Source organism: Podarcis pityusensis, assembly GCF_964106645.2.
Source record: "Podarcis pityusensis genome assembly, chromosome: 12".
Taxonomy (NCBI): Eukaryota; Metazoa; Chordata; class Lepidosauria; order Squamata; family Lacertidae; genus Podarcis; species Podarcis pityusensis.
Window position 1 is genome coordinate 2,548,915 of NC_138037.1, and position 27,972 is coordinate 2,576,886.

The 27,972-nt window shown below is 48.0% G+C and overlaps 1 protein-coding gene across 6 annotated transcripts; it reads right to left on the reverse strand.

The window, feature by feature from the left end:
- On the reverse strand, nt 1-27,972 carry LOC308459034 (zinc finger protein 212-like). 6 transcript variants are annotated; one of them, XM_080974053.1, is made up of 8 exons: nt 27,949-27,972; nt 18,045-18,449; nt 16,732-16,858; nt 15,450-15,563; nt 14,240-14,350; nt 13,575-13,688; nt 13,070-13,168; nt 1-3,428 (listed from the first exon to the last, which is right to left on the reverse strand). In XM_080974053.1, exons 2-8 carry the CDS (start codon nt 18,441-18,443, stop codon nt 2,068-2,070), a joined length of 2,325 nt encoding a protein of 774 aa, XP_080830179.1. In that variant the 5' UTR covers nt 18,444-18,449; nt 27,949-27,972; the 3' UTR covers nt 1-2,067. The 6 variants fall into 6 exon arrangements, with proteins under 6 accessions (XP_080830179.1, XP_080830175.1, XP_080830174.1 ...); XM_080974049.1 differs by lacking the exon at nt 27,949-27,972 and adding an exon at nt 27,689-27,817 and having other exon boundaries at nt 1-3,425; XM_080974048.1 differs by lacking the exon at nt 27,949-27,972 and adding an exon at nt 27,689-27,817.

Sequence of the window (27,972 nt, forward strand, 5' to 3'; positions counted from 1 at the left end):
TTGTTCGTATTGTTGTTATTTATTTCATTTCTATACCGTTTTGTATTTTTAAGGGGGGGAAATACATTAAAACCTCAAAGAAAACAATCCAGAAGAAAACACTACAGAAGGAAGTCAAATATAAAGTATACATCTAAAGCATACTTTAATTAACAGGAAACTGAAATATTATCGGAAAGATTCCAAAATAAAAGTATTACAAAGGAATGCACATTTGACGCAGTGAAGTTAACAAAAAAATATCTTAAGGCATTTCAAAGGAACACATTACGAAAGGAAGTCAAATAGAAAATGCACATTTCAAAGAGCATGGTTAGCAAGAGCATAAAATGTTCTCGCGTAGAACGTTTCTGCAGCTGTTGCTGCCCATCCTCTCAGTGGTGTTTCATGGCGGGCAGCAACTGTGGAAGCTCAGGCTTGGGTCTGAGACCTGTGAGCATAGGGCAGTATATAAACAATAAATAAAATAAAATAAAAATCTTGATCAAGCCATGCCCAATTTTATGCTCCTTGTAGCTCCTGAAAAGGTGGTGATGAGAATGAACTTACTGGTCGCAGTACGACTGCATGAGCAAAAGCCTTTCCATGAAAAGATGTCTAGTAAAATGATCTCTGAAACGCAGCTCTTGAAGCTGAAGCCGCCCTTTTGTCAGGTAGCCAGCATGGCCTCCAGGTGTTTCTGACTACAATTCCCATCAGCCAATGCCAGGGGCTGATGGGAGTTGTAGTCCAAAAAAATAAATAAATCCGGAGGGCACTCGGCTGCTCAGAAGGGAACAGAGCATGCTACCTCCCCCATCTCCCACACTTCTGTTGCTGCCGTAATATAACCCTTTTGCAGGCTCCGAAACAGAGAAAAGGTCAGGCTTCCCGGCTTCTGAAACTTCCTGCAAAATTTTCCCTCCATGCAAATGTGTGTGCATGGGTGTGTTCGCTCCAGCTGCCTCGCCCTGCAACCCCTGTGCTTGTTGCGTTCTATACGGCACCCTGGTGACCTGTGTTCCAGAGTCCCGCAAAAAGAGGACACTGCAGGTTTCTGGAGTGCAACTGCCACAGCCTTGCTGGAAAAACAGCGCTGTTTGTTCAGGGACTGATGCCCCCAACTCCAAGATGCTCCTCAAGTGCTACACTTATTATAAGATTTATTTATTAGGTCCCCGGGCAGGTGACAACAACAGACTATGCCATTATTGTTTTTTTTAAAAAACATTAAACTCATTAGTACTACAAACCACATAAAACCATTCCAAATGGAACGGAAGAATCTCATCGCAGGAGCACTGAGGGAGGCACTTTTCTCAGGGGCCCACAATCCGTAAAGGAGTCAACCCCATGGATCTCCCCTAGATAAAACAGGACCCTGCAATCTGTCTCACCCACGTGGCTGCAGACATTTAAACACGCCACAGCACCGTGGCTTGAACCCCCAGAAGACCCCCCTCCCTGCCCCTTCTGGAAACAAGTGAGAACATGAGAGTTTCAACAAGCTTTCCAAGCTAGGAGAAAAGTTCTCTGCCTTAGCCGTTGATTTTGCGTTGCTTTTAAACCTATGCTCGGTTGTTCTCGTCCTGCTTTTGAAAATCCTTTTGCCTGTTTTGAGGATGCATATAAAATGCACACCACGTGATTGTTAAAGGACCTCAAAGCAGACCTCGGGACCTATATGCGGGAGGCGATTTGCCAGTTAATTGATTGCAACTCCCGCAGCAACAGCACAGTCTGAGAGCGATACTGAAGGATCGCAGCGGGGAGGAGGAAGAAGAGGAAGGCGAACCAGAGACCCTTCGACAGCCAGGCAGCCCTTTCCACCTGAGCAAAGTCTTTTCCAGCCACGTTCAGTTTGGGAAACCCTTTCTGCAACCCGTTAGAGAAGACACTTCTGTCTTTTCCCCCCATTTGCACCCGGCACGACTCCTTTTTTGCATGCTTCCTCCCACGCTCCCCCAGCAGCACCGGCAAGAACAGCCTCTCTCTCCCCCGTCGCCCTGGAAGGGGTCCCTGGCAGCGCGGGACAGCAGGTGCTCTTTCCAGCAGCTCAGGCTGAGTGAACCAGTTGCGGACGTGCGGCTACCCCAGGGCAGCATGTTCCTGCTGGAAGTGTTTGCCTAGCAGGAAGGGGCTCAGGAAGCTCTTGTGGCAGCGGCCGCACTTGTAGGGGTGCTCCACCACGTGGGTGCTGAGGTGCTCCACCAGCTCCTCCGGCTGGGCGAAATCCCGGTCGCAGATGTAGCAGTGGGCCGGCCGCCAGGTGAAGTGGCTTTGCACATGGCCGGCCAGAGCCTCCTTGCACAGGTAGCTGTTCTTGCAGTGGGGGCACTGGAAAGGGCGCCCTTCGCCGCTGTGTCTGGGCAGGTGCTCTGCCAGCGACTCTTCCTGGGGGAAGCCCAGGCCGCAGGAGGGGCACTGGAACGCGGCTGGGGGCAGATCCGCGCCCGCCCCCTGCCAAAGCACGCTGCCACCCCCTGCCACGACCTTTGGCGAGGGAGCGCACCTGTGGTTGGCAAGGGCCCACTGGTTGAAGAAGTGGGTGCCGCACTCTGCGCACGGGTAGGGCCACAGCTCCGAGTTCTTCTGCAGCAGCTCGGCCAGCGCCTGCCGCGGGGAGCAGCTGGAGTGCAGGCAGTGCTTCATCTGTTCTGCCAGGAACTCGCGCCAGTTGAAGCTGAAGCTGAGCTTGACGTGGGGCAGAACCTTCCTCGCCGCCGCCACGTGCAGCTCCTGGTGTTCGGAGAGCACCTTGCGGCTGGCAAAGGTGCTCTGGCACCAGCTGCAGGTGAAGGGCCAGCTCGAGGTGTGCGTCCGGCGGTGGGCGGCCAGCTCCGAGGAGGAGAGGAAGCTGCAGGGGCAGTTGAGGCAGGAGTGGGCCCTCCCCACCACGGCGTGGGCCCTCCGGTGCCGCTGGAGCTCCTGCGCCGACCCGGCCCCGGCCCCGCAGTCGCCGCAGGAGTGGCTGTGGGGCCCGTGGCACTTCTGGTGAAGGAGCTGCATGGACCACTGGCTGAACGTGGCACCGCAGGTGGCGCAGGCGAAGGGCTGGGCATCTGCCACGTGCGCCAGGCTGGAGCGCTTCTTGCGCAGGCGCTGGGTGCATTCGGGGCAGGTGGCAGGGGGGTGGCTGTCCGGCTGGCGCTCGTCCTCCCAGCCAAAGCTCTTGTGGCACTCCAGGCACTGGAAGGGGTGGGGCGCCTTGTGGTCCAGCAGAGACCGCTTGTGCCCGAAGCGTTTCCCGCAGTCCAGGTAGGAGTACAGCTCATGCATAAAGTTCTCCGGCTCCTCCTTGGTGGGCTGGGGCTGGGCACCAGGCTCAGCGCCACAGGCAAGACTGTGCCCAGGGCTGGGAGGGGTGGTTCTTCCCGACAGGTCAATGAGCAAGTCTGGCTTCCGGCGGCTTCCGTCTTCCTGTGTCTCTGCTGAAGTTTCTTGTTCTGCTAGAGAAAAGAATAAGAACAGAAGGGGACCAGGCGTTACACAGGAAAAGCTCTCTCCCACAGCAGACTCTTAAGCTGCCCTGTTTTCGCTCCTATATGGATGTTTGGGTTCTATTGTTAAGGCATTTCAGTGTTTTGCTGGTCTTACTGACATTAGTGCAAGTTTTGCTGTTGTTTGGACTGCAAGAAGATCAAACCTCTCCATTCTGAAGGAAATCAGCCCTGAGTGCTCCCTGGAAGGACAGATCCTGAAGCTGAGGTTCCAAGACTTTGGCCACCTCATGAGAAGAGAAGACTCCCTGGAAAAGACCCTGAAGTTGGGAAAGATGGAGGGCCCAAGGAGAAGGGGACGACAGAGGACGAGATGGTGGGACTGTTCTCGAAGGCACCAACATGAGTTTGACCAAACTGCGGGAGGCAGTGGAAGACAGGAGGGCCTGGCGTGCTCTGGTCCAGGGGGTCACGGAGAGTTGGACATGACTAAACGACTAAACAACAACAAATTGTGCTCTACTTTGTAATGGTTAACGCAACGTTTTGAGATGCTAGGTTTTAATCTGTATGTTGCTGTGAGGCTCTTTGAGCAGGGGAAAGCAGCATGCAAATAAACTCGCGAGGAGGGCAACTTTTTGCCATTGCTCAACTGACTTAAGATGAGACACAGGAACACAAGCCCTGAATAAGCTGTGAGTCGGGGCGTACAGGAGTAATTCGGTTTTTGACGCTGAGGTCTCCCCTACCACCCGCTGGCCCATCTTTTTGGTGATACCAACTGGAAGTCCAACCTGCATATATAAGGCTGCATTTGAAGAGGGCTAAGGAACAGCCACCAAATCAGACCAAGGGAAGAAATGGCCAACCGCAAACAGCTGTTTGAGGGAGGCCGCTATCATGCTAGTAGCACAAGCTGCCTGTTTGTTTCTGGGACCAATTCAGAGCATGGGTTTTATATTTTGAAGCCCAACACCTTCATTTTATTTAGAACAGTGGTTCCCAAACCTTTGGGAGTCACTGCCTTCTTGACTCCGTAAACCAGGGGTAGTCAACCTTTTTATACCTACCGCCCACTAACGCATCTTTCTTGATGGCAGAATTTCCTTACTGCCCCGCAGTGCTCGATGGAAGAAGGATTCAGCTTGTGCCATAGAATTCCCTACCGCCCCCCTAGAATCCTGAAACGCCCACTAGTGGGCGATAGGGACCAGGTTGACAACCCCTGCTATAAACTTATCTCCAGTGCCCCCTACCCTACAAAAAGCAATATTCAGAATCACAGTACGGTTGCCATGCTTCCTCTAGCATCATGAGGTGTCGCAGGGGCTGCTGATGACACACATGGCCCTCTGGGCTCAGTCACTGGTGTGGAAAGCCTTGCCGCAGCTTGCCTTTCCTTGAAACGCGAGCAGTTATGAGAGCCAAGAATGTAGGCTGCACTGGCTATGCCGAACAACACAGTGGCACTTGCAGTAGTTTATTATGTTCAGAAGTATTGCTGGGAGTTTGATAATGACATTATCAAAAAGAGTAAATTTACTACTAAGCTTGTAGGAAATACCAAATGCTCAAATGTTAACGGTGCTAACGATTACCAAGCCAGGCCAGGGAACGGCAGCAGTTGTAGAAAAACCTTAATTACTTTTTGGTATGACTTTTAAACGTGCAATTGTCGCTGTCAACGGAGAAGATAAATGAAGCACATTTTCAACCCTGTATACAATCGCAGAATCACAGAACTGTAGAGTTGGAAGGGACCAGAAGGATCATCTAGTCCAACTCCCTGCAAGGCAGGAATGTTTTTTGCCCAATGTGGGACTCGAACCCACAACCCTGAAATTAACAGTCTCATGCTCTACCAACTGAGCTATACAAAAAGAAGTGATGTCTTCATGTGGCACATAGTTGAACTGTGGAATTTATGTTCTTACACCTTTCTGGTTCCAAACTTTAACCAGAGAAGTTATCTCGGTAATGAATTATGCCAAGCCATTTTTCAAACAAAAGAATTTAATAGAATTTCTCTTAACATTCCACCTCACCTGACATCACTGTGAAGAAAACAAGCAGGTGCAAAGCTAATCGGTATTTAATAGCAAACAACACCATTTTACTACACTATAACATTTTTAGCACTGATGTTCACTGTCGTTTGGGGCGTTGGGATTTATTTATTTTTGTTATCGTACAAACAACTCTTCTTAAGCAGAGCACAAAGGAAGACCATCGGCAGACAATATATTTATTTACTAGAGCAGAGGCAGAGGCTTGTGACACTGGGAGTGACACAGGATTCCTGCCACTGCCCTTCCTCCCAGAATTATCTTTTTTTGAGATTGTGCAGTCATCAGTACAGGCCTGGAAGGGGTTCAAAGGACTTTGAACTAGGCACAGAATCCACCCGAAGGATTCTTAGAAGCAGGAGAACGTCAGCATTTTTAGTTACAGCCTTGCAGAGGAGGCCAATTTAGCTGCAGCACCACGAATGCCTCTGCTTCACTTGCATATTGAAAAACTTGCTTTCTTTGAAATCAAAGCAGTCAACCATGGGTAAAAAGACAGGATCATTGATTAATATTAAAATATACATATATAAAAAAATCAAATAAATACTTCATTTACAAAGTCAATGCACACAATATATGAACATTTATAAATACAACTAAATAAAATCCTTGAATGACTTAGTGGGGAAGTTGCACTTGACTCAAGAACAGGAGATGGTGAGTTTTGAAGGGTTTCGCCAGAACTCCCATGGGACACTTCTGAGAGAGCCCAACTTCACATCCTCACCTGTTTCACAAACTGAGGAGCAGGAACTTTATAAAGCAGGCCCTGCCCTGATGAATCTCTACTAGGCAAAAGGACTCGTGGGTTTCTAATGCAGGGAGGTGCAGAGGCATTTTAACTTCAGGCTAAACACATAAAAAATTATGGTTAAGGCAACAGGAGGAAGCCCAAAATCAAAACAGGCAAATATTTGGTGGAGTCCTTTAAGCAAACTCTGGCTGAAGTTCTGTTCTGAAAACTTTGCACTGTAGAATGAACTACAGGATGAGGCCCTGTGTTACCCACGCTTTCAAGTCAAGGTGTTTTCCCTGCCCACTCCCCAATGCAGAGAAGTACTTAGATCAGAATGTTTTCAAATTGGCATTGCCATTTTTGTTACTTAATTATTGAACAAAATGTATATACTACTGGATTGGGGGGGAACCTTCTAACTGGTTTTTAAAATAACAGAACCTGTTATTTGTTTATATTTTATTTAAATAAAGCCTGTTAGAACCCGATAAGCAATTCTTCTCCCAAGACTCGGTCCTTTGCCGGTTTTTGCTTTTTGTGCAATCCTCAGAAGGTTCTGGTGTTCATGGCAACTTTCCTTGAAGCCTACCTGGAGTTTATTTTTACAAATATTATAATTTTTTTAACAGTAGCTGAGTCTCTCTCCATAGGTCTCCATGTGCTGACGGCTGTTTCAGTGACCTCCCCATTTTGTGGGCGTGAGCTGAAGCGATACCAGCCTGCACCGAAATCAGCACGCCTGAATTTCTATCACCCTGTTCTGACAGAGCTCAAAGTCCTTAAATTATCTGAAATCAAGTTTGATGACGCCAGACCATTTGAGACCATCCAAAGGCAGCTTCTGCAAGGAATCCTTTTCACGCCGTCGTGATGCGATGAAATCCTCACGCTTTGAATGAAACTGTTTCAGACTTCGTCTTGCTTCCGTTGACCAAGCTTATTGTTTCCAAATGTCTCCGATTGTGTGTTTCGACAGTCCGTGGCTCCCCGTTAAGGATTACGGCGCCACCCCAAGCACCAATTTTTCAGTTATTTGAAATACAAGCTCTCTGCAGTGCAGAAAACATGGAATGGGGATTGTGAAAAATACCTGGTTGCAGCGGTCCAGGCTGAACACTTTTCTCAGGGGATCCCGATGCACTGTTCTGAGTTTGCATCCCAGTCCTGCTACATGTAAATTATATCAAACGAACAATGCGAATCCCTTTCGCTGCAAAACGCGGGCCTTGCGGCAAAGCCCTTCTTGGGACCGCCTTGCTTTTTCTGGCACAGCTCGCAAAGTTTCAGGTAAGTCATTACAGCCTCAGCAGTGACGTTTTTGTACTTACGGCTGAGTTCCTTCAGCATCCTGGTCCGACCGCCGTGGCCGATGGCAATATGTGCCGCATGCAGGATGTCAAACAAGTCCTCGTACTGGACGAAGTACACCACCTCGGTGTGCCCAGGGGAGACGGGCACCACCAGCTTCTCTTCCTCGCCGATGTTCAGGACGTTGAAGCGCCTCAGCCGGCGGTAATGCTTGCCCTTTTTGCTGCGGAGCCTCTTCGCCTCCTTGACCTCCTCGATCAAAGTCCTGTATCTTTCGCGGTTAATGTAACTGTTGTTGTCCTCTCGCTTGGTGGACAGGATCTCCTCCATCATTTCGTAAAAACGCCCTCGGTGTTGCTCGCGAAGGACGTGCTCCATGTCGCCAGCGGCGTCAACCCAAGTCAGAAAGGGGGCTGGACCTGAGCAAAGAGGAAGCTCTTACTCTGCGGCCCCAAACAATGTTTTTTTTGTCCCTCCAGACCGGGAACAGGGAACTTCCTGAAGGTGCAAGAGACGGCCGAAGGGGCCACCCAACTCACAGAACTAAAGCGGCTCACAGAACCGGGGCCTGAAGTTTTGTAACCTCAGAGTCAAGGTGGAAACGTAACACAGGAATTTGCTCTCCGCAAGAAAACGCTGGCTGCCCTGGACAGATCTGTGAACAGGGACCCAGGGTTTCCTGTTGGGTCCTCATCACCAGTGTGTCCCAGAAAACCCACATGGGTAGCCAAAACCCAACAGGTATGCATTCATGAGATTCCTTCATGAAATTACCCACAAGATCTCTTCCAGCCCGTATGTTTTTACAATCACATTACAGCAGAAGGGGCAAGCACTTCATGAAGGGAATAAATCTGCAACCATGATCCTGGGTCTGCTGCAAACTATGAAAAAAGGAAGCCTCCCATTCCAATGCTTGCAGACACTGCCTTATAAAAACTCTCTCTTTCTCTGTGTGTGGTTCTCTCTACCATGGCCCATTATGTCAAAGATATTCACTCCCTGAGGTTCCTCTTCACAGGCTCTCTGGGTCCCTGAGGAGTCTTTGCAAAGTTCCCTTGTCCCCTCCGCTGCCTGCTGATGTGTGGGTCCTCCCCCTTCCCTCCGATGGAACGGGGGGGGGGGGGGGAGTCTCCAAAGGGATCGGAAAGACAGAGGAGCGGAGGAACAAAGGAAATGACATTTCTGTTATAAAATTGTGTTTGCCACGCCTTAGGAGCTGCCAGAAAAATGTTCTGCAGTAGTGGTGGAAGGTAGTGAAACTGGGAGGGGCTTGTCCAGGAAACTTGGATGAACCTCTTAAGAGTTCCAACTTCCTGGCAGTGAAGAAGTGGGTGGTGAAAACCCACACAGGATCCCCCCTGTCCTTGCAGGAAAACTATCCATATTCGGCCTATTCTCCCTGTATGCCCCTGCCAAACTTCCCACCTCTGCTTCAGTACCTAAATCTCACTCCGCTCTTCCCCGCTTCCAAATTTGCAAACCCCACTTTCTGCTAATGTCTCCCTTAAATGAACCGCGCTGTACCACCTCATTCACAGGTGGAATTAAGCCCCCCCTCCCACCCTGTTTCCCTAGCTTTTGGCATTGTATTATAGCGCCTCCTTCCTTGATCCCAGTCTAATGCTGTCCCAACGCTATCATCCTGCTCACACACGACAACTATTTCTAAAAGTGTGGTGAGAGGGGAGATCAGAGAGAAAGTAGAAGTTTGAGAATCCAAAGTTCACAGCTTTATTCTATTACTAACCTAGACTATGACACATTTTTAAGCCTTAAATGCAATACAGTGGAACCTTGGGTTACATACGCTTCAGGTTACAGACTCCGCTAACCCAGAAATATTACCTCGGGTTAAGACCTTTGCTTCAGGTTGAGAACAGAAATTGTGCTCTGGCGGTGCGGCAGCAGCAGGAGGCCCCATTAGGTAAAGTGGTGCTTCAGGTTAAGAACAGTTTCAGGTTAAGAACGGACCTCCAGAACGAATTAAGTTCTTAACCCGAGGTACCACTGTACTAATAGATATCCATGGAATATATTGGGGAGGGGGAGAATCATTACAGCGGGCACCTTGGTAATTGTTTAACATGTACCAGTAAGATCAGGGAAGGTGTTACTACAGGGCCAGGTAACCCAGTCTAAGAGGAAACGAACTACAAATCAGCCTCCACAGCCCCTCCACCCCCACACCAGATTAAACTGCACTAGCCAGAGCACAGCACATACCACAAGCTAGAGAGCAGGAGCAATGAAGTACAACTGGGATATGGTACCTGCCAATGGCTCCAGCAAGCAAATGACCCACAGACATCTCACAGAAGCAACAGAACACTTTTGACTTTAGAAATGAAACAAGCTGCCTTGGGAGACGATGGAGCCTCTTCCAAATAACTTTTTTTAAAAAAAGGTAGGTCAATAGTGCTGTTATAAGCACTGGATTTTTCACCACAGCAAGTCAATACATTTACCATTATTTGCTATTATTGTTGTTTTAATTTATTACCTGGGTCATAAGCGGGAGAACTACGCGTGGGAAATGAACTAGAAGGAAAGATCTTGCATTCAGGCATTTAACAATAATTTAACGGCTTTATTAAACCTGAACTGGTTTTTGAAGCCTAAAGATGTCTTCGCTTCAGGAGAAGGAACCCTCAGTGGCATTCATTTGAAGCTGACTTTGTCAGCATCCTTCCCCTTAGTCCCTTCACTATCTAGGATGCAGGCCAAAGCAGGAGTCCCCTCCCCCGTGCCACCTCCTGGCAACAGCAATGACTGTGCCCTGGATGAAGTCTGAACCAGCTGTTGCAATAAATGACTGGGCTGTGGGTTGTCATGTCCACAGAGACACTTTCCCAGGCATCCTTGACCCACTGGGCAAACTGGGCTGGGTCTGGGAGCCTACGAAAGCCACTGGGTCTTGGGCCGCTGCCTCTTCTCTGGTGCCTTCCTCCAGTTTTCACGCAGTTTTCGGCAGGCAGCTTTCAAGGCAGCATTCCAAGAGACTCCTGCCTGCGGCAACAGTTTGGTGGAGCCTCCCGACACACGAAGCTGTGCTGAACAGCTACCAAGTTGGGGCGCTCAGTAACGCAGAAAAATTCATCGGGGGGAAGTGGTAGCAAACAACTGACCTCTTACTTCAATGGATTCCCTTGGTAGCCCCCACTTTGGCTTCCCAACACAAAACACAAAACAGAAGATAGAAGTGTGGCCTTCTATATCATACTTCTATGCTCCAAGACTTCCAGCCCACATCTGGCCTAGCAGAGACATTTTGATGCCAGCCTCCACATTATACAACTTCTTGCTCACACAGTTCCTCTTCCCAGTGCCAAGCGCCTCCCAAACGCATCCAGCAGAGAGCGGTGACATTTAGGCTTCTTTCAAGTTCTTAAAATGTCAGCAGTTACGTCTTCCTCCGAGGGAAATGTTAAAGATGCACCATTCTGAACCGTGGCATTTCGCACGGGAGACATCTTCAGGTGGCGTCCGCTTCTGGACCACTTGTTGCAAGCAAAACTCAGCCTAGCTCGCTGCAAAAGCTTCGGTTCCTCTGGCAGCCAGGGGCTTCAGCAAGATCTGGAAGGGCTTTGTCACTCTTTATGCCCAATGGGATTCTGGTTCTCAGGGACTGAATGAGCAGTGTGAGATTTCCTTGGTGATCCTGGCCTTGCCTGTAGCTTGCCTGACCAGGAAGTGTTGGGATCTGCTAGCATGCCACCACAGCAGCCACACTCTCCAACCTTCCACGGCAATTGCCTCTTCTGCTCTAGAAGAAGCATCGCTTCATTGCTCGCACTTTGACTAGAAGGGCTGTGTCCCAACCAATCCCCTCTGCCGTTCCGAGAAGACACTATGCCGCAAATCCCTGCCAAACCAACAACTGGGGAAGAGAGCAAAGGGCCTAAGGAGGTTCCACTTCTTAGCAAAGTATACACAAAGCTGAAGTTAGTTACTTAGCAGAAACCAGCAAACAAAAAATGTGCGTGCCCAAGATCCGCATGCGAAGAAAGCAGCATCTCTTACTATCTTGGGCACAAGAGAGAGAAGCGGCTTTTCAAATTGATTAGTGGCTTCTCTCTTTAGCGGGGAAAATTCCTACTCTCCCTGGCATGAGCACTGTCTATTTGGATCCTGGCCGTAGTGAGTTGTTTTCATTTTAAGGATTGACTTATTTATATATTTATTCTTTTTATGTTGCCCTATTTATATTCCGCTTTTCCAAGCAGCTCAACGTGGCATGCATGATTTTGCCTCTCCCGCTCCCCATTTTTCCTCACAACAACCCTGTGAGGCAGGTAAGCCTAAGAGGCAGTACCTGGGCCCCAGGTTGCCAAGTGAGCTTCATGGCTGAGAGGGGGCTAGAAGCCAGGTCTCCCAGCCCAACACTCTAACCACACCAAGCTGGCATTGACTGCTGTGCAAATCGACTGCGCAGATGGCTATTTGCCAGTTACTTCTCCTGCCAACTATTTTTTAGATCCCGTGAGGCATTTGAAGTGTATGATTCAATTGGAATCTATTAGGACTATTAGAAATTTAAAGCAGGACTGCCCTCTGTTCCTATGTATACTTCTTTGTTTTAAAAAACACAACCCAGACACACCAGAATTTAGTCTTGAGCAGGAATAGGTGATGGCAGTTTGAAAACAGCTTTGGGATTACACCTAGTTAGGTGGGCTCAAGGAAATATTGCCATGAATACCATTAAGAGGTGCCTGAAAGTCTCCCAACACTGTTAACTAATCTGAGCAAATATTTGTCGCATCTTAAAACATTCTGAAATGCAGCAGGTACAATTAAGACTCAGAACTCCGGAGCAAGTCTAAAATGACTCAGCTGTTATAAGGAGGGTGAGAGTTAACTCCCCACAAACTTTATATTGCGTTTCCCACGTGCATCCTTTCTACCACTGTGTGCAAGGATGTTCATTCCCCCCATCAGTTACTTCTAAAACGCTGCTGAGCGATCCCAGTCCTTATGGACACTAAATCTTAAAGGGGTCACAGAGGTCTCTCTCCATCGAGTACAAGTTCAGTCTGTTTCCTCCTGCAATAAACGTGTGCGACTGCAAGTCTGATCCCCCGATTCCCCTCACGGCTGTGCATTTTAAAGACACGAGAGAAAGAGCACCCAGACCTTTAAAATGAAAAATGGTTTTGTGAGAAGGCACCCAAAGTCCTGGTACCCTTAAGCAGGAAGAAGCTGCCATAAGGTGAGAGCATGTGGAGTTGTTTCAAGGGGCTGATCGCCTTCCAGCCCTGAGGCTCCGCAAGTCGTTGCTCATCATATCAGAAGGACCCCCACCCATCACAATCCTGCTCTCTGGTACATCTTCCCCCTTAATTTGCTTAGGAATGCAGCTTTCCTGCTTCAAACTATGTGCCAGTTTGGTGGTGAGACAGAACACTGCAGTTAGTACAGTGGGAAGACAGAGCCCACTGGCTGGGCCAGAAGGTTTGCTGTTACCAGCCCCACCCAAGGGGGAATCTAAGGACCAACGCTCTCAAGAGCCAAAAAACCTTTGTCCTGCTACTCACCAGTGCTAGGCCCTTCACCAAGGAACAACGGCTCCTGCGCACACATGCCTTCCTGGGGTTCTGCCATGTGCTCTTCGTCCACTGTGACAGTTTGATATTCTGTCGAGGAAGAAGGAAATTTGCAACTAAGGCTGTCCCGTTCTACTCTTTCCACAACGTTCAGAGGAGAAATATCTTTATGAGGGAATCTTGGCAGGAGAATAACTAGCCAAACCGCAGGGGGAAATCTGCAGTCTGGCAGGTGCTTTTGGACGTCATTAACAAACAAAAAGAAAAAGAAAAAGAAAGGTGGTACATGGCCAGGGATAGAAAATTTGCATGTCTAAGAATAAGGACTGCAAGCCTTTAAAGGTTTGCTGAAACAGTTATATTAGAGCCGTCACTACAAATTTAAATCAGCTTCTTTACACCCACTTGCAATGTCTTCATGAGGATTTACGCATTCAATGCATTCCTAACAAGACAAGCATAATTGGTTCCAAGGGAGATCGAAGACAGGACTCACCCAGGCTGCCTTTGTGGCCGAGGTCTCTTTCCTGGCCATCCTCAGGAGCAAAGCGCACCTCTTCCACTTCCTCTTTAATCCACGAGGATGACTCTACTATATCCATGGGAGAACCTGCGCATAGGAGAGAGGAGGTCACAGGGCGCTGCTCTTCTCCATCAAGGAGAAAACTCATCCAGAGTCTCAGGCAGCAGGAGGAAGCGCATGTGTGGCAAGAGAGGGGGACAGAAAAAGGAGGGCTTTGCAGCCAGGGTAGGTCAGTGGGAAGAGTGTGAAAGAGGTCAGAGGAAGGAGGTGGAGGAACAAAGAAAAGGATGGATGGTTTGGAAGAAAGAGTTTCAAGGGGCAATGCTAAAGGGCACAGTGAAGTCCAACACAACCCATAAAACCAGCCAATTAAAACAGCAAAGGTGACATGGGGTTGTGGTGGAGGTGAGGGACCTTTGAAGTCCCACCTGAAAAATATGCCTTGTGTCTCCAAAGCTGCCCACAAAGGACTAAATGAATACGGCAGGCTGCCAATTGTGTAAGCAGCTCCCTCATAATCCTGGCTTTATAATGAAAGAGAGCCTGCTGGGAAGAGGGGAGCCCTCAAGTCAAGGGCCTGCTTTCTTGCTTGGGAGCCTAAAAGCTAAGCAGAAACCACAATGCATTTAAATACTCACCCATGTGGCAGCCATTGCTCGTCTCCTCAGGAAGCTTAGCCTCCCCATTCTGGGATTCCTCCACCTCTTGTTTAAGCCACAAAGAAACGTCGACTGGAGCAGTGGGACAGTCTGAGTGGGAGAGAGAAGAGGTTGCTGTGCATCAGCTGATGAACACTGAAAACCATGCACACACGACAACCTACTGGTCACAAACTTGAGGTTTAAACTCTCAGTGTTTCATTACACAACCCAATACATTCCAATCGCTTTCCTAACCAGGTTCCCATGTAAGAAGTCTTCATTTTCTAACCATCCCTGCACCTTAACAGAGCCCATGTCACATTCTGAAAACGGCCAGGCTCTCCAAGCAGTCTTGCATGTAGAAATTGCCTGGTGGAATAAGATGGCTTTCCAATCTGGATGCAAGAACTTTCTGCAATTAAAAGGGTATCACCCAGGACCAACAACGGGCAGGAGAGATTATACACACTGATGCAAAAGGTGCACAAGGACAAACATAACATCATGGGCATACAAGGCCACTTCTTCCGATACAAAAATTAGCATTTGTAATAGGAAAGAAACACGCTTTTGCCAAGTATGAAGGTTGTTGCAAAAGCACTACAGGCATGAAGCATATGAGGCAACAAGAAAACAATCAACGTGCTGGAAAAGGTGCGTCTTTTGCAACACAAATACCACTTCTGCTCCCCAAGCCCTCTAAGTAAACAAACTGACACAGGTGGATTTAACATGTGGATTCATTTCCATACTTTGAGTACAACTAAAGTGCAAGTGAGGGGCATCCAGCCCAATGTCCCCATGCATTTATTCATTCATTTACATTAGTTATATTCCACTTCGTAGCCGAAAAGAGGCACTTTATATTCTCAGAATAAAACCATCACTCGAATCCAGTAAAACAGGAATTACACAATGTCCATACACAACAAGGATTACTAAGGCTGCATTTCCTGCCCTCAACTTTCTTCTTTCCTGGTGTCATACCAGGGGAAAAGCTCCCACCAATATCCTTTGAGGCAAAGGAGTGGGGCTGAGGAGCTGGATCTCACCCACATTGGTCTACAGGTTTCACTTGCAAGTCATATCCAAATGCTGCCAACACAATCAGTGGCAAAGGTCAAAAGAAATTGCAAGATAACATTTCTGTTATGATGAGGCAGCAAAAGGACTCTCTGCTCTGTGTTTCGGAGGCCTGCTAACGCACCTGCGTCAAGTTGTTCAGGGACACCACTGCCTTCTGAATCTCCAAGTCCTTTCTCACACAACTCTTCTCCCTGCTCCATCCGAGTCAGGATCTCTGGCTTGGCGACGGCATAGTCTGTTCAATCGATGAATGGGAAAAGAGGAGGTCATTATATGCCATTCAGTAACAAAAGGCTCAGAGAATTGTGAAGGCTTGCAAATAAATAAGCCCTGGCTTTGACAGAAAGAGCTGTGTTATCCAGAGTCAGACCACCAGTCTATCCAGCCCAGTATCATCTATTCTGACAAGCAGCAGTAGTCCAAGGTTTCAGGCAGAAGAAACCTTTCGCAGCTTTGCTACCAGAGATCCATTAAAAAATATCTGTAAGATGAACTAACTGGAGTCACCCCTGCCAAATGCAAAGTGTGCAGTCTACTGCTAAGCTGCAACCTCCCTTGAGCTGAACATCAAACAGCTCCCACGATCAAGAATGGGTGTGTTTCAAGGTGCAAAACTAGCCAAAATATGGCTGCTGACCATGAGTTATCCATCCCCACTTGGTGACCACCAGATGTCTGGGACTACAGTTCCTATTATCCTTGACTACTGGTCATGCTGGCTGGAGCTGATAGGAATTCCAGTCCGAAACATCAGAAGGACAGCAGGTTGGGGAAGGAAGCTACAGACTTTCTAATAGGCTTTGCTGCAATCCAAATCCCTTATCTGCCATGCTGGGGGAAGGGAGGGGAGTGTCGGATGAGGCAGATGTCTCCGTTCCCACCCCCATCAATGACTCCACTGGCTTCCTCCTTGCTTCATTTGCCAAGAGTGCATGTGACCCACCAAAAACTGGGCATCCCAGGGGTGGGAGAAGCTGAGCTGGCCCAGGATATGTTGGATACCAGTGCCACGCTGCTGTGATGCCATGGAGCCCAGTTGCTCTGCCACTTCCAGGCTCTCCCCAGCTGTGGATTTCCTGAACCAAGCAATGGGTTGGACAGCATGGCCTATAAAACTCTATTTGGAGCTATGAACCCATAGTAATGGCTCAGAAACTAAAAAAGGGGTCCAGTGGCAGGTTCTCCGCCTGAGCAGGGGCTTGAACACACTCTTCCATGACAACAAATGCCCTTATTTTGTTTCTTTTTTAATACACACATGTTGCAGATAATCAAAGATGAGAAGCCTCTCTTATTCACTAAACCACATTTGTTCTTAAGATACTGATAATGATCACCTAAACAAGTAAGAACTTTGAGCCTACATCCCATTATATCCCAACTCAGGGTTTATTAAATCTCACCCAGCGAGACCAGCATCTCATAGTTGCTTTTCATGACTGTCTTGTACAACTCTTTCTGCAACTCGTCCAGGTCTCCCCATTCGTTCTCATTGAAATGGACTGAGAGGTCATCGAAGGTCACTGGAACCTGGAACAACAGAAGTTAAAGCTCAGCACCCTCTTGACTCCCAACCCAGTCGGCCTAACTGGTAGGCAAGAAATGTTACTGGATGGTGTTGGAAGAATCACTTTCTACATAAAGAGAGGCTGGTGCACACATAACACTTAGCCAAACATGAGTGAGCAGGTGTATCAGTGCACAGAGCGAAAATCACAGCCGCTTCCCCTGCTACTGGGAACTAAGTCACGGTTTGGCTTGGTATTACATATGAACCTGAGCTCATGATTTGTTGTAGCTAAGGTTTGTTCTTGGCCTACCACTTGTGATCTGTCTGTGGGTGATAAACCACAAGCTCAGGTTTGGATGTAACATGAAGCCAAAACATGGAGGAACGAAGCAGCCAGTTTTCTTTCTGTGAACCGGCATACTTACTCGTTCACACTGAGCTTAGTTTTATGTGCTAACAGGACTTGTTTTGTCTGACGCGGACAAAAGCATCCTGTTTTCAAGGCCACACATTTTGACCACTGAGAAAATAAATTTAGTTTCCAAAAGTTCTCAGCATCCTGCAGCCCCACTGAAAACAGTGTGAACTGCCAAGGAGAGCTAAAACATCCGGAAAGCATGTCTATTATTCAGGAATACAGATGTGGGGAATACTGTGATAGCAACTTTCTGTTTGGTGCTGTGACCCAAGGAAAAGGAAGAACCTCTAGCATTCCCACAGAAAGCCCAAGGAGGCAGCCAAGAAGAATTCTGGGGGCATTAATAGTGCACTGTGAATCACCGATCTATGCATTCAGTACAAAAAACAGCATGCTTACTGATCTCTTGAGTCTGGAATGAGCTATGGAGGAGAATTCTGGATAGACTTCAAATGACTACAGGGAGGTTTCATAGTTGGGTTTTAAAATATTTTTCATGGCTCCAAGTTATTCCTGGCAGTCCAAAATAATATTGTTTGCATCTATAGCACTGGAATAATTTGCAAAATTACATGCAGTAAGCATGAATAATGTTTGCTAGCTCTGGTAGCAGAATGTTTTGCACTTGCATGAAAGCCTTCCTTATACACCTTTTGGTGCCAACCAAGCCTTTGGCTGATGGCATTTTGTGTTTTTTATATTGTCATTTTATGTTGTAAACTGCCCTGAGATCAATGGATGGAGGGCGGCAAACAAATTTAATAAATGATATTAATAATACTCCTAACCTTGGGCGTTTCTCCCTTCACACCAGGGGGGAATCTCAGGATCCAGAAGTTCCGATTCTTCAGCAGATTCTCCACATTCTCCAGTCTCTTCTGGAGCTGCCTGTACTCCTCAGTTAAGGTCCCCAGCGCAGCCCACTTGCTCTCCAGCTGGTTCTCCATTTCAGTTGAGGTCTTTTGACAGGCTCCCAGCTTCTTCTCTGTTGAGCCCATCCTGCCCTCCAAGCGCAGCAAGCGCATGGTGTGGTTGTCAACCGTTTTGTCGATGGCCTGGATGGCCGCCACCGCCGCCCACATGGAAGCCTCGGACGTTTGCACCTGCATCTCCCGCGTAGTGGCCTGCTTCAGGTTCACAAGGGACTGGAAAGGCAGGAGAGACCTCGGCTCCGCATCACACTCCATAGCCTGCTTTGCGGAGACAGAAACCCAAAGTCAGTGGCCATCTTGCGTTTCAGATGACATCAGAGAAATCCTTCCCACCTCCCACCCCATTCTCTCCTTCTGAAATGTCAGAGGCAGCAACATATGCTTGGGCAAAATGGGTGCAAAAATACTGCCAGTTAAGTGGTAATTTTGCAAGTACTGAACAAACCCAGTGAATGGTTGGGTATCGATACATACAACTGGCAGTCTGAGGAATCAAGCTGGGTCACTGCTCTGCCCCCACCCTTATGATGGACTTTAGTCAACATGAGACAAGAGACAAAAGGCAATTTAATCATCGTTGCTACTGCGTGAGTCACAAGAGAAGCTTCTCCCTTTGTGACCTTTAACTGCATTTGTCTTTGTCCTCACTTCTTATGTGATGATCAGCAGCAAGTGAAGCAATGCAAGAAAGGAACTCTGTCAGAGTCTTTTTTCATGGTTCTTATTGGATGTGGGGTAAAGGTAAAGGGACCCCTGACCATTAGGTGCAATTGTGACCGACTCTGGGGTTGCGGCGCTCATCTCGCTTTACTGGCCAAGGGAACCGGCGTACAGCTTCCGGGTCATGTGGCCAGCATGACTAAGCCTCTTCTGGCAAACCAGAGCAGCGCACGGAAACGCCGTTTACCTTCCCACCGGAGCGGTACCTATTTATCTACTTGCACTTTGAGGTGCTTTCGAACTGCTAGGTTGGCAGGAGCAGGGACCGAGCAACAGGAGCTCACCCCGTCACGGGGATTCGAGCAGGGGTGTGCTTTTTACCTTGTGAACCACCCAGATGGACTTCTGCAACCAGGTGGCATAAAAATGTTGGGCATGCGGAGGGAATAATTTACCCCGCCACATGACGCCTACCCCATACCCTCCAACATTTGATAACAGGAATGCCAGGGACTGGCCCTGGAAAACAGGGACACGTGGAGGGTCTGGTGCTACCCACCCCACCTCATAAAAACAAACCAACAAACAAATAGCATCCTAGACCTGTGGTTTTTCTTCCCTTTTCCAGAATCTGGGACTTAAGGAATTCTGGAGTTGCCCCCTTCCCCCACTGAGAGAACAGGACCTTTGCCTCTTCCGCTTGTGGGCGTGGAGAACTCACTGACTAGACACTAAAATGCCCTTTTAAAATGAGTTTTTTTGGGGTGGGGTGTTATTGTTTATATTTTGATTATATATATTGTGGCTTTCTATTTTATATTTTTATATTCTGACATTTCGAAGACATCTGAAGGCAGCCCTGTTTAGAGGAGTTTTTATTGACTGATTTAATTTATTTTTAATCTTTTGTTGGAAGCTGCCCAGAGTGGCTGGGGAAACCCAGCCAAAATTATTATTATTATTATTATATTCTGCGAACCGCCCTGAAACCTCCGGGTATCTCGATAAAAAATAATGATGTAAAATTCAATAAAAATTATTTATAAAAAAGAGACCTCCAGGTATAGGACGCTATATAAATTCAATAAACAAACAATAAACAAACGGGGAGGGTCCTTCCTGGCTTCCGCGGGGGCTTCCCTCGTTTCCCTGAGGCCCGAGGGGAGGCCTGGAGGGACTTGGGGGGCCGGGTGGGAAATGAACAAAGCGGGAGGGGCGACCCTCCCCTCCCCTCCGAGATTTCTGAGGTAAAACAAGGGGGGGCTGAGTCTTCCTCCTGCCCCCTGCTTCCCACAAGGCCTCGCGTCAGGTGTGTCCTCCTCCCGCCCCCCCCCCAGCCTCACCTGGACAGGCGCCCCCCCAGCCATGGCTCCGGAGAGAGACAGACAGACGAGGCGAGCGGCGCTCGGAGGCAGCGGGCGTGGGAGGGGGGGAAGCGGCGGAGGCCGAACTGCGCAGGCGCACTGCCGCCGCAGCGCCTACCCAGCGGGAAGCCGAGGAGAGGCATCGCGAAACCGGCAGGCGGCAGCTTCCGCTTCCCCTCAGCGCAGCGCCGCCAGTAGGCGGGAGGAACGAACGGCCTCCCCATTCTCAGTCCCCGGGTGGCGGTTTTTTTGGGCGGGAAACCGCCGGATTCCGAGGTACTACAACTCCCGTCATGCCTTGCCGCCGGCCGCGCCGTAGAGGGGATGATGGGAGTTGAAGTGCCGAGCGGCCCCCTGAGGGCGTGGCTGGCTATGGGACGCGCGCTCTCTCTCTCCTCCCCACAGAGGTTCCCCCTGAGCTGTGGGCGAGAACTCTTCCATTCTTATTTATAATTTTAATTTTAATAAAAACTGCATACAGCTTGCTGTTGAGGCACCTCAGGAGTCATTTTTATTTTTAATTTATTTTTAATTTTTTTATTTTTAATTTATTTTTAATTTATTTATTTTTAATTTATTTAATCAATTAATTTAATCAGTTTTTAATTAATTTAATCAATTAATTTAATCAATTTTTAATTAATTTAATCAATTTATTTAATCAATTTTTAATTTTAATTAAAAATGAGGTGGGCCCCCCAGCTGTTGTCGTTGGCTATGGAGTCCCTGTGATGTCACTATCCAACATCTGGCTGCGGCTTGTCAACATCTGCCAAATGGGCTTCCAAAGATGAATGTCAACCAGTCTGCCTCCACAAATATCTATCGGCTTCAACCTTACGGCATCCACCGTCGTCCAAACGCTAGCGCCGTCAGCCACGCTGGAGAGGGGATGATGGGAGTTGGAGTTGCATTGCGGCACTGAGCGGACCCCTGACGGCGTGGCTGGCTAATGGACGTGCTTTCTTTCTCCGCCCCACAGAAGTTTCCACTGAGGGAAAACTGCCAGCGAAAACTATACCTGTCATGAATACACTAGCTCCCAGCCTAGGAATGCAGCCGGCAGCAGACCGCAGTTTGCAACCGACGGGATCAGATTTCTCTCACGGAGACCATGTTGGAATGCAGACACGGCTCTCAAGAGGCACAGGCAGGTGTGAAGGAGAAGATTGACAACCTGTCTTCTCATGAAGAAGGAGAGGATCCAAGGAGCCAGCAAGTCATCTCCAGGGGAGGGTGTTTGACAGGAAACAACATTAGAAATGCAAAGGTCATAGGTTGAGTTAATTCTGTCAGAAACGGAAGGATTCTTTAGAAGGGTCAACTGACTGAGGGTGCCGGAGGCTTGGCTAGAGCCATCCGGAGCTAATTGCTTGTTTTTGCAATAATTCCTCCTTTTAATTACGTACGTTTACTGTGTTATCAAGACAGGAACCTGGACTCCTAATAATACCATTGTTATTTCTTTCATAAAAATTGCATACATTTTGTTGTGAAGGCACCTCAGCAGTCATTTTTATTTTTAATTAAAAATGAGGTGCCCCCCCCAGCTGTTGCCATGGGCTACAGACTCCCTGTGATGTCACTAATCAACATCTGTAACTCCCTGTGATGTCACCAACTGACGCCTATCGACTCCCTGTGATGTCACAAGTGGATACAGCCCCTTCTTCCAGTGACACGGCTACCAGGAAGGGGCACTCTATGATCCTAGAGAGCTTGATTTTCCAAATAATTTGTTTTCAGAAAGACCTTCTATTTAGAAATAATTTAGAAAGGCATTTATTTCTTTAGAAAACAGAAGCTGGCTGGCTTAAGCCCTGCAGTTCTCTTCATGACTTCCATGGATGGTCTCGGGGAAAACCTCGCCGGCTTCATACGTCCCTGAAAGGCAAACAGCTGAGTGGGATGGCTACTATCTGACAGCATCCTCCCAGACACCTCCACTGGCTTCTGCCCAGCAACTTTGTCCTTGGTGTGGACCATGCCAAATTCACCTCAAGAGAGGTGAATTGTCAACCAGCTTGCATCCACAAATATCAGCCGGTTTCAGCCTTGCGGCAGCCACTGTCACCTAAACACCTCCACTGGCTGCATCGGACAACTTCCCTCCTCACTTTGCCCTGTCAACTTCTGTCAATGGGCTTCCATTTGTAAGGCCTTGTAAGGGAGCAGGCCCTGCAGACCTCACCACAGCAGATGGTCAACTGGAGTGCCACACAGGAGCAGGAAGGTACCTGTTCAAGCCATTTCATGCAAAGCCATCACTCAGTAAGGAGGTTCCTGATGATTGTCTACCAGCGTCCAAATTCCTGCTGGTGTGTCAAGTACTAATCCAGCCACTCTGCTGTTCTCTATCTGGCAACTTCTGGATTCTGCCTTCTCACTGTCTTCCAGACAAAAACAGGAGTTGACCATGCTGCTAGCTCCCAAGGTTTGCAGCAAACGGGGAATGTGCTGTTCAAGGGTCAGTGTAAACCTTGGGAGAAGCCTCCTGCTCGCACAGAACACAACCAAAGCAATGACACTCATCACTAACTGACGTCTATAACTCCCTGTGATGTCACAAGTGGATACTGCCCCTTCTTCCTGTGACACGATGAAATAAATGAAAAAAAGGTTCTGTTAAGGGGTTCAGCTTCTTAAGGAACACTGGACCTTTGGAAAGAGCGCGTCTTGTAGGCTCAAGCCGGTCAGGAAATAAACAGAGACCAGACCAGGATATACGGAAAACAAAGATTCTCTTACAACACACGGCTACCAGGGAGGGGCGCCCTATGATCCTAGAGAGCTTGATTTCCCATATAATTTGTTTTCAGAAAGACCTTGTATTTAGAAATAATTTAGGAAAGGCATTTGTTTCTTTAGAAAACAGAAGCTGGCTGGCTTAAACCCTGCAGTTCTCTTCATGACTTCTATGGATGGTCTTGCGGAAAACCTCACCGGCTTCGGACGTCCCTGAAAGGCAAACAGCTGAGTGGGATGGCTACCATCCAACAGCATCCACTCAGACACCTCCACTGGCTTCTGCCCAGCAACTTTGTCCTTGGCTTCAGCCTGCCAACTTCTGTCAATGGGCTTCCAAAGGTGAATGTCAACCAGTTTGCATCCACAAATATCCATCTGCTTCAACCTTGTGGCATCCACTGTCGTCCAAATGATCCTGCAGATGACGAAGATGATGATGATGACTTTGAAAAATGGCAAATGTATGATGGGAAAGCACAGGCAAGTATTACTTTGGGAGTTGAGGCTTCACAGATCTCAATTATCCAGTTTCAAACAACAACCAAAACAATATAGAAAGCCTTGCAGAATGTTTATCTTAGTGTGACCCCGGGCAGTAAAGTTTTACTGACTCACAAATTATACCAGCAACATTTAAAGCCAGGGGGTGTCTTTGCCTGACCACTTGCAGACACTTGGAGATCTTTTGGGGCATGGATTCAGCTTCTCACCCATATCCCAAATATACATAATCCTGTCAAGCTTTGATGAAAATTATGCCATTCCAACTTTAGTAGAAGGCAAAGATGAAGAGGACCTGACCGTTGAATGGGGGACAGGAAAATTGCTGACTGAATGGGGAAAGCTCCGGGAATGGGCTGATAGCAGAGAGAGACTGTCAGTGCTAATAGGCAGTAAATCTTCACGGAGATGCAGTGGTGGCAGGTTTACAACAGCAACTACTGTTGAAGTTACAGCCTTGAAAGTGAGGAAATGTGTTAATTCTGACTCAAAAGAGCACCTGAAGAAAGACTGTCCATTGCTACAGAAGAAGAAAACACAGGACAAGCAAGAGAAACTAGACTGGGGTGCAAGATGGAGAACAAAATCTGGAAAATGTGACACCGAGATGAATAAAGCCTTAATCACAAGACTGAGTAATACTTCAGGTTGGTGGGTCTTGGACCTGGGGGCATTGGGTGATATGTGTAATGATAAGACACAATTTGACTTTTTGAACTATATGTGAAATGTCAAGCTATGGCACTAGTTGGGGTGGTAACATACCTGTATCTGGCATTGGACAGGTAAAGCTTAAGTGTTTAAGGAATGAAGTGCTTGAGGTTTTTTATGTTCCACAGCTGGAGTCTAATTTGTTGAGTCTGATTAAATTGGCAACATCAGGATTTGAAATATGTTTTGATGGTGATGCATGTGAAATTAGAAAAAGGGAAGAGTTTTATGCTACAGGACATTTGCAAGATTCCTTACATGTGATTGAGCCTCAGGAGGGCAATCTTAAGAAGGATGAGGTAGCAAGCCAAGCCAAGCAAAATCCACAATTGCTAATTGTGCCCCTCATAATCAGTGTGTTCATTTATATACCACAGAAGATTAGCTCGTGTCGATTTTAGAACTGTTGCTAAAATGCCAGGGTTGTGTGAAGGGAATCACATTGAAACCATGTTCTAAGGTTGTGGAATGTGATGTGTGCAGTGAAGCTTAAGTCACACAGAGCACCTGTAGTGAAGCTTCCTTTTTGTATTATTTTTCATTCTTTTTATTTTTAGGAGAATATAATGTTTTATATTTTCAATTGTAGTTTATGTTATTATGTTTATATCCTTGTAATTTTGCTTTTGTATTTTCTTCTGGTTTTGTATTATTTGTTTGTTTTATTCAATGCTTGTTTGTATGATGTATAAGTATAAATAAATAAATAAAAATTAAAACAAAAATCTAAAGTAACCACACACACACATACAAAAGATTGAGCCCTGTGGAACCCCACATTGAAGGTTCCACAGGGCTGAAAAATACTCCCCAAGTAGCACCTTCTGGGAACGACCATCTCAGTAGGACTGGAACCACTGTATAGCGGCACCACCCACCCCTAGAGTCACTCCAGAAGGATACCATGGTCAATGGTATAGAAAGCCACTGAGAGGTCGAGAACAATTAACAGGGACACGTTTCCCTTGTCTCTCTCTCGACAGAGGTCATCATATAGGGCAACCAAAGCAACTTCTGTGCCAAAACCAGGCCTAAGCCCCGATTGAAATGGATTCAGAAAATCCGTTTCTTCCAAAAGTACCTGGATCTGGTCTGCGACCACTCAATCCAGAACCTTGCCCAGAAAAGGGAGATTAGCAACTGGCTGGTGTTTAGGTAGGTTTTCCAAATCCAGGCTAGGTTTCTTAAGGAATGGTTTTACCACTGCCTCTTTCAAACAGGCAGGGACACCCCCTCTTGTAAAGGGGCATTGATCACCTCCTTGGCCCAGTCAGCTCTTCCCTCCCTGCTGGTTTTATCAGCCAAGAGGGGCAAGGGTCCAGAGCGCAAGTGGCCGCCTTGACTGATCCAAGCACCTTGTCCACATCCTCAAGCCTTAGCAACGGAAACTCATCCAACACAACAGAACTAGACTGTGCTCTGGACACCCCATGAGATTCATCTGCTATAACAGCAGAGTCAAGGTCTTGGTGGATGCAAGCGATATTACTTGGAAAATCAGTACAACCCAGGTGGTTAAGACTCCATCTCCTCATAGTATTGCGAAAGAACGATGTCAAATCAACATCTGATGATCTGCTACTGGTCCACAATAGAAAGTGTCCTTTCATACTGCATCACAGTGTGGGACGCTGGTTTGACATCATCTGATAGGAAGTGCCTACAGAGGGTGGTGAATACAGCACAAGATAATATGGGCTGTCCTGCAAGTCCACTGGATGACATCACGGAAGAATGTTGCCTCAGGAGAGTGAGGAAAATTCTCAGGGATGATTCACACCCTGGTTGGCACTTACTTGATCTCCTGCCCTCGGGCAGAAGATATAGAAGCACAGGGTGAAGAACAGCTATCTGTGGGCTGTTAGGCTGCTGAATGAAAAGATAACAACAGGGCAACTGACTTTCGGGTTTGGTGGGTGGGTGTCAATAAACGAGGGGAATTGAGACTAAGAGAGCTGAGTGGGGGGTGCTTGTGTAATCTCACTGTACAGTATACAAGTTGTACAAGTGACAATAAAGTATTTCAGTTTCAATTATCCTCAAAATGCTTTGCAAACAAGTCACAGTTGGTTCTATCACCTCCTTTGGGCCAGCCTGTAAAAGGCCCCATACAACCCAGAAAAACTCTGCTGGATGACATAATGGGGATGCAATGGAGGCAGCAAAGTAGGCTTTCTTTGCTGCCTTCACTGCCACTGGGTAGGCTCGATAATGAGTCTTTACCAGTGTTCAGTTGCATTCATTCAGATCTTTCCTCCCCTTGTGTTCAAGCCGTCTCACAGCTTGTTTCCTCGTCTTAAGCTCTGGAGTGTACCAGGGGGCCAATTGGGCTCCACAAGGTGGGAGAGGACACTCACAGGCAATCATATCAATAGCCCAAGCCATTCAGGTGTTCCAGAGGTCGGCCAGAGCTTTGACAAGGACCACCAGTCATATCAGCCAGAAAACCCCCCTGAGCCGTTTGGAACCCCACTGGATCCATCAATCTCCGAGGACGGACCTTCCTAATCGGTCCCCCGCCTCTGCGGAGGGGAAAAGGTGCTGACATCCTAAATCTCAACAGGAAGTGATCAGAACATGACAAGGGACTGATGTCAATGTCCCCCACCTTCAGATTACCCTCTTCCTGCTCAGCTGAGAAAACAAGGTCCAGAGTGTGGCCTGCCATGTGGTGCTGGGCCGATGACATGTTGGGACAGCCCCATGGTCTTCATGGCAGCCATGAAGTCCTGAGCCGCCCCAGAGCCAGCTGCCTTGGCATGGATGTTGAAGTCTCCCAGATCCAGCAGTCTGGGAGTCTTCAACACCGCCTCCGAGACCAGCTCTGTCATCTCAGGCAGGGAGGCTGCTGGGCAGTAAACCAACAGAATCCCTAATCCGTCCCATTTGCCCAATGCGAGGAACACACACTCTAGATTCCCACCCTCATCTGGATCAAAAGCCTGGAGATAGAGAGTCTCTATAGACCAGTGAGACGTGGGTGGCGCTGTGGTCTAAACCACAGAGCCTAGGACTTGCCGATCAGAAGGTCGGCGGTTTGAATCCCTGCAATGGGGTGAGCTCCCATTGCTCGGTCCTTGCTCCTGCCAACCTAGCAGTTTGAAAGCACGTCAAAGTGCAAGTAGATGAATAGGTACCACTCCGGCAGGAAGGTAAACAGCATTTCCGTGCGCTGCTCTGGTTTGCCAGAAGCGGCTTAGTCATGCTGGCCACATGACCCAGAAGCTGTACGCCAGCTCCCTCGGCCAATAAAGCGAAATGAGCGCCACAACCCCAGAGTCGGCCAAGACTGGACCTAATAGTCAGGGGTCCCTTTATCTTTACCTTACTGTCACCCTCCATGTGCCTACCTGCCCCTCAAGTCTGGCCTGATGGTGCACTGAGTACCCAGGTGAGCACAGCTGGGTGAGACCAACTCCACGCTGTTGACCCACCCAGGTCTGTGTGATACAAGCCAGACCAGCCTCCTCATTCATAATCAGATAATGGATGAGGGAGATTTTATTCTGGGCCAACCTGGCATTCAACAGCAGCAGTTGTGGATCCAAGGAATGGCTGATATGACAACCACAATTCCCCAGGTTGGAGGAGGGGCTGGCACACGGAACGGTCACTAACTGCCTGTGCCATGTGCCTCCTGCCCGGCCTGCCCCTCCTCCCACGCCATCCCTCCCCCCCCCCCCGAACTACTGAAATTGGGCCATTGACTGCTGTGAAATTTAAAATGCCGACTACGGAATTGGGGCTTACCGAGTAAAGAAATAAAATGAAATTACCAGGTGTCCATGGCAGTATTTCAA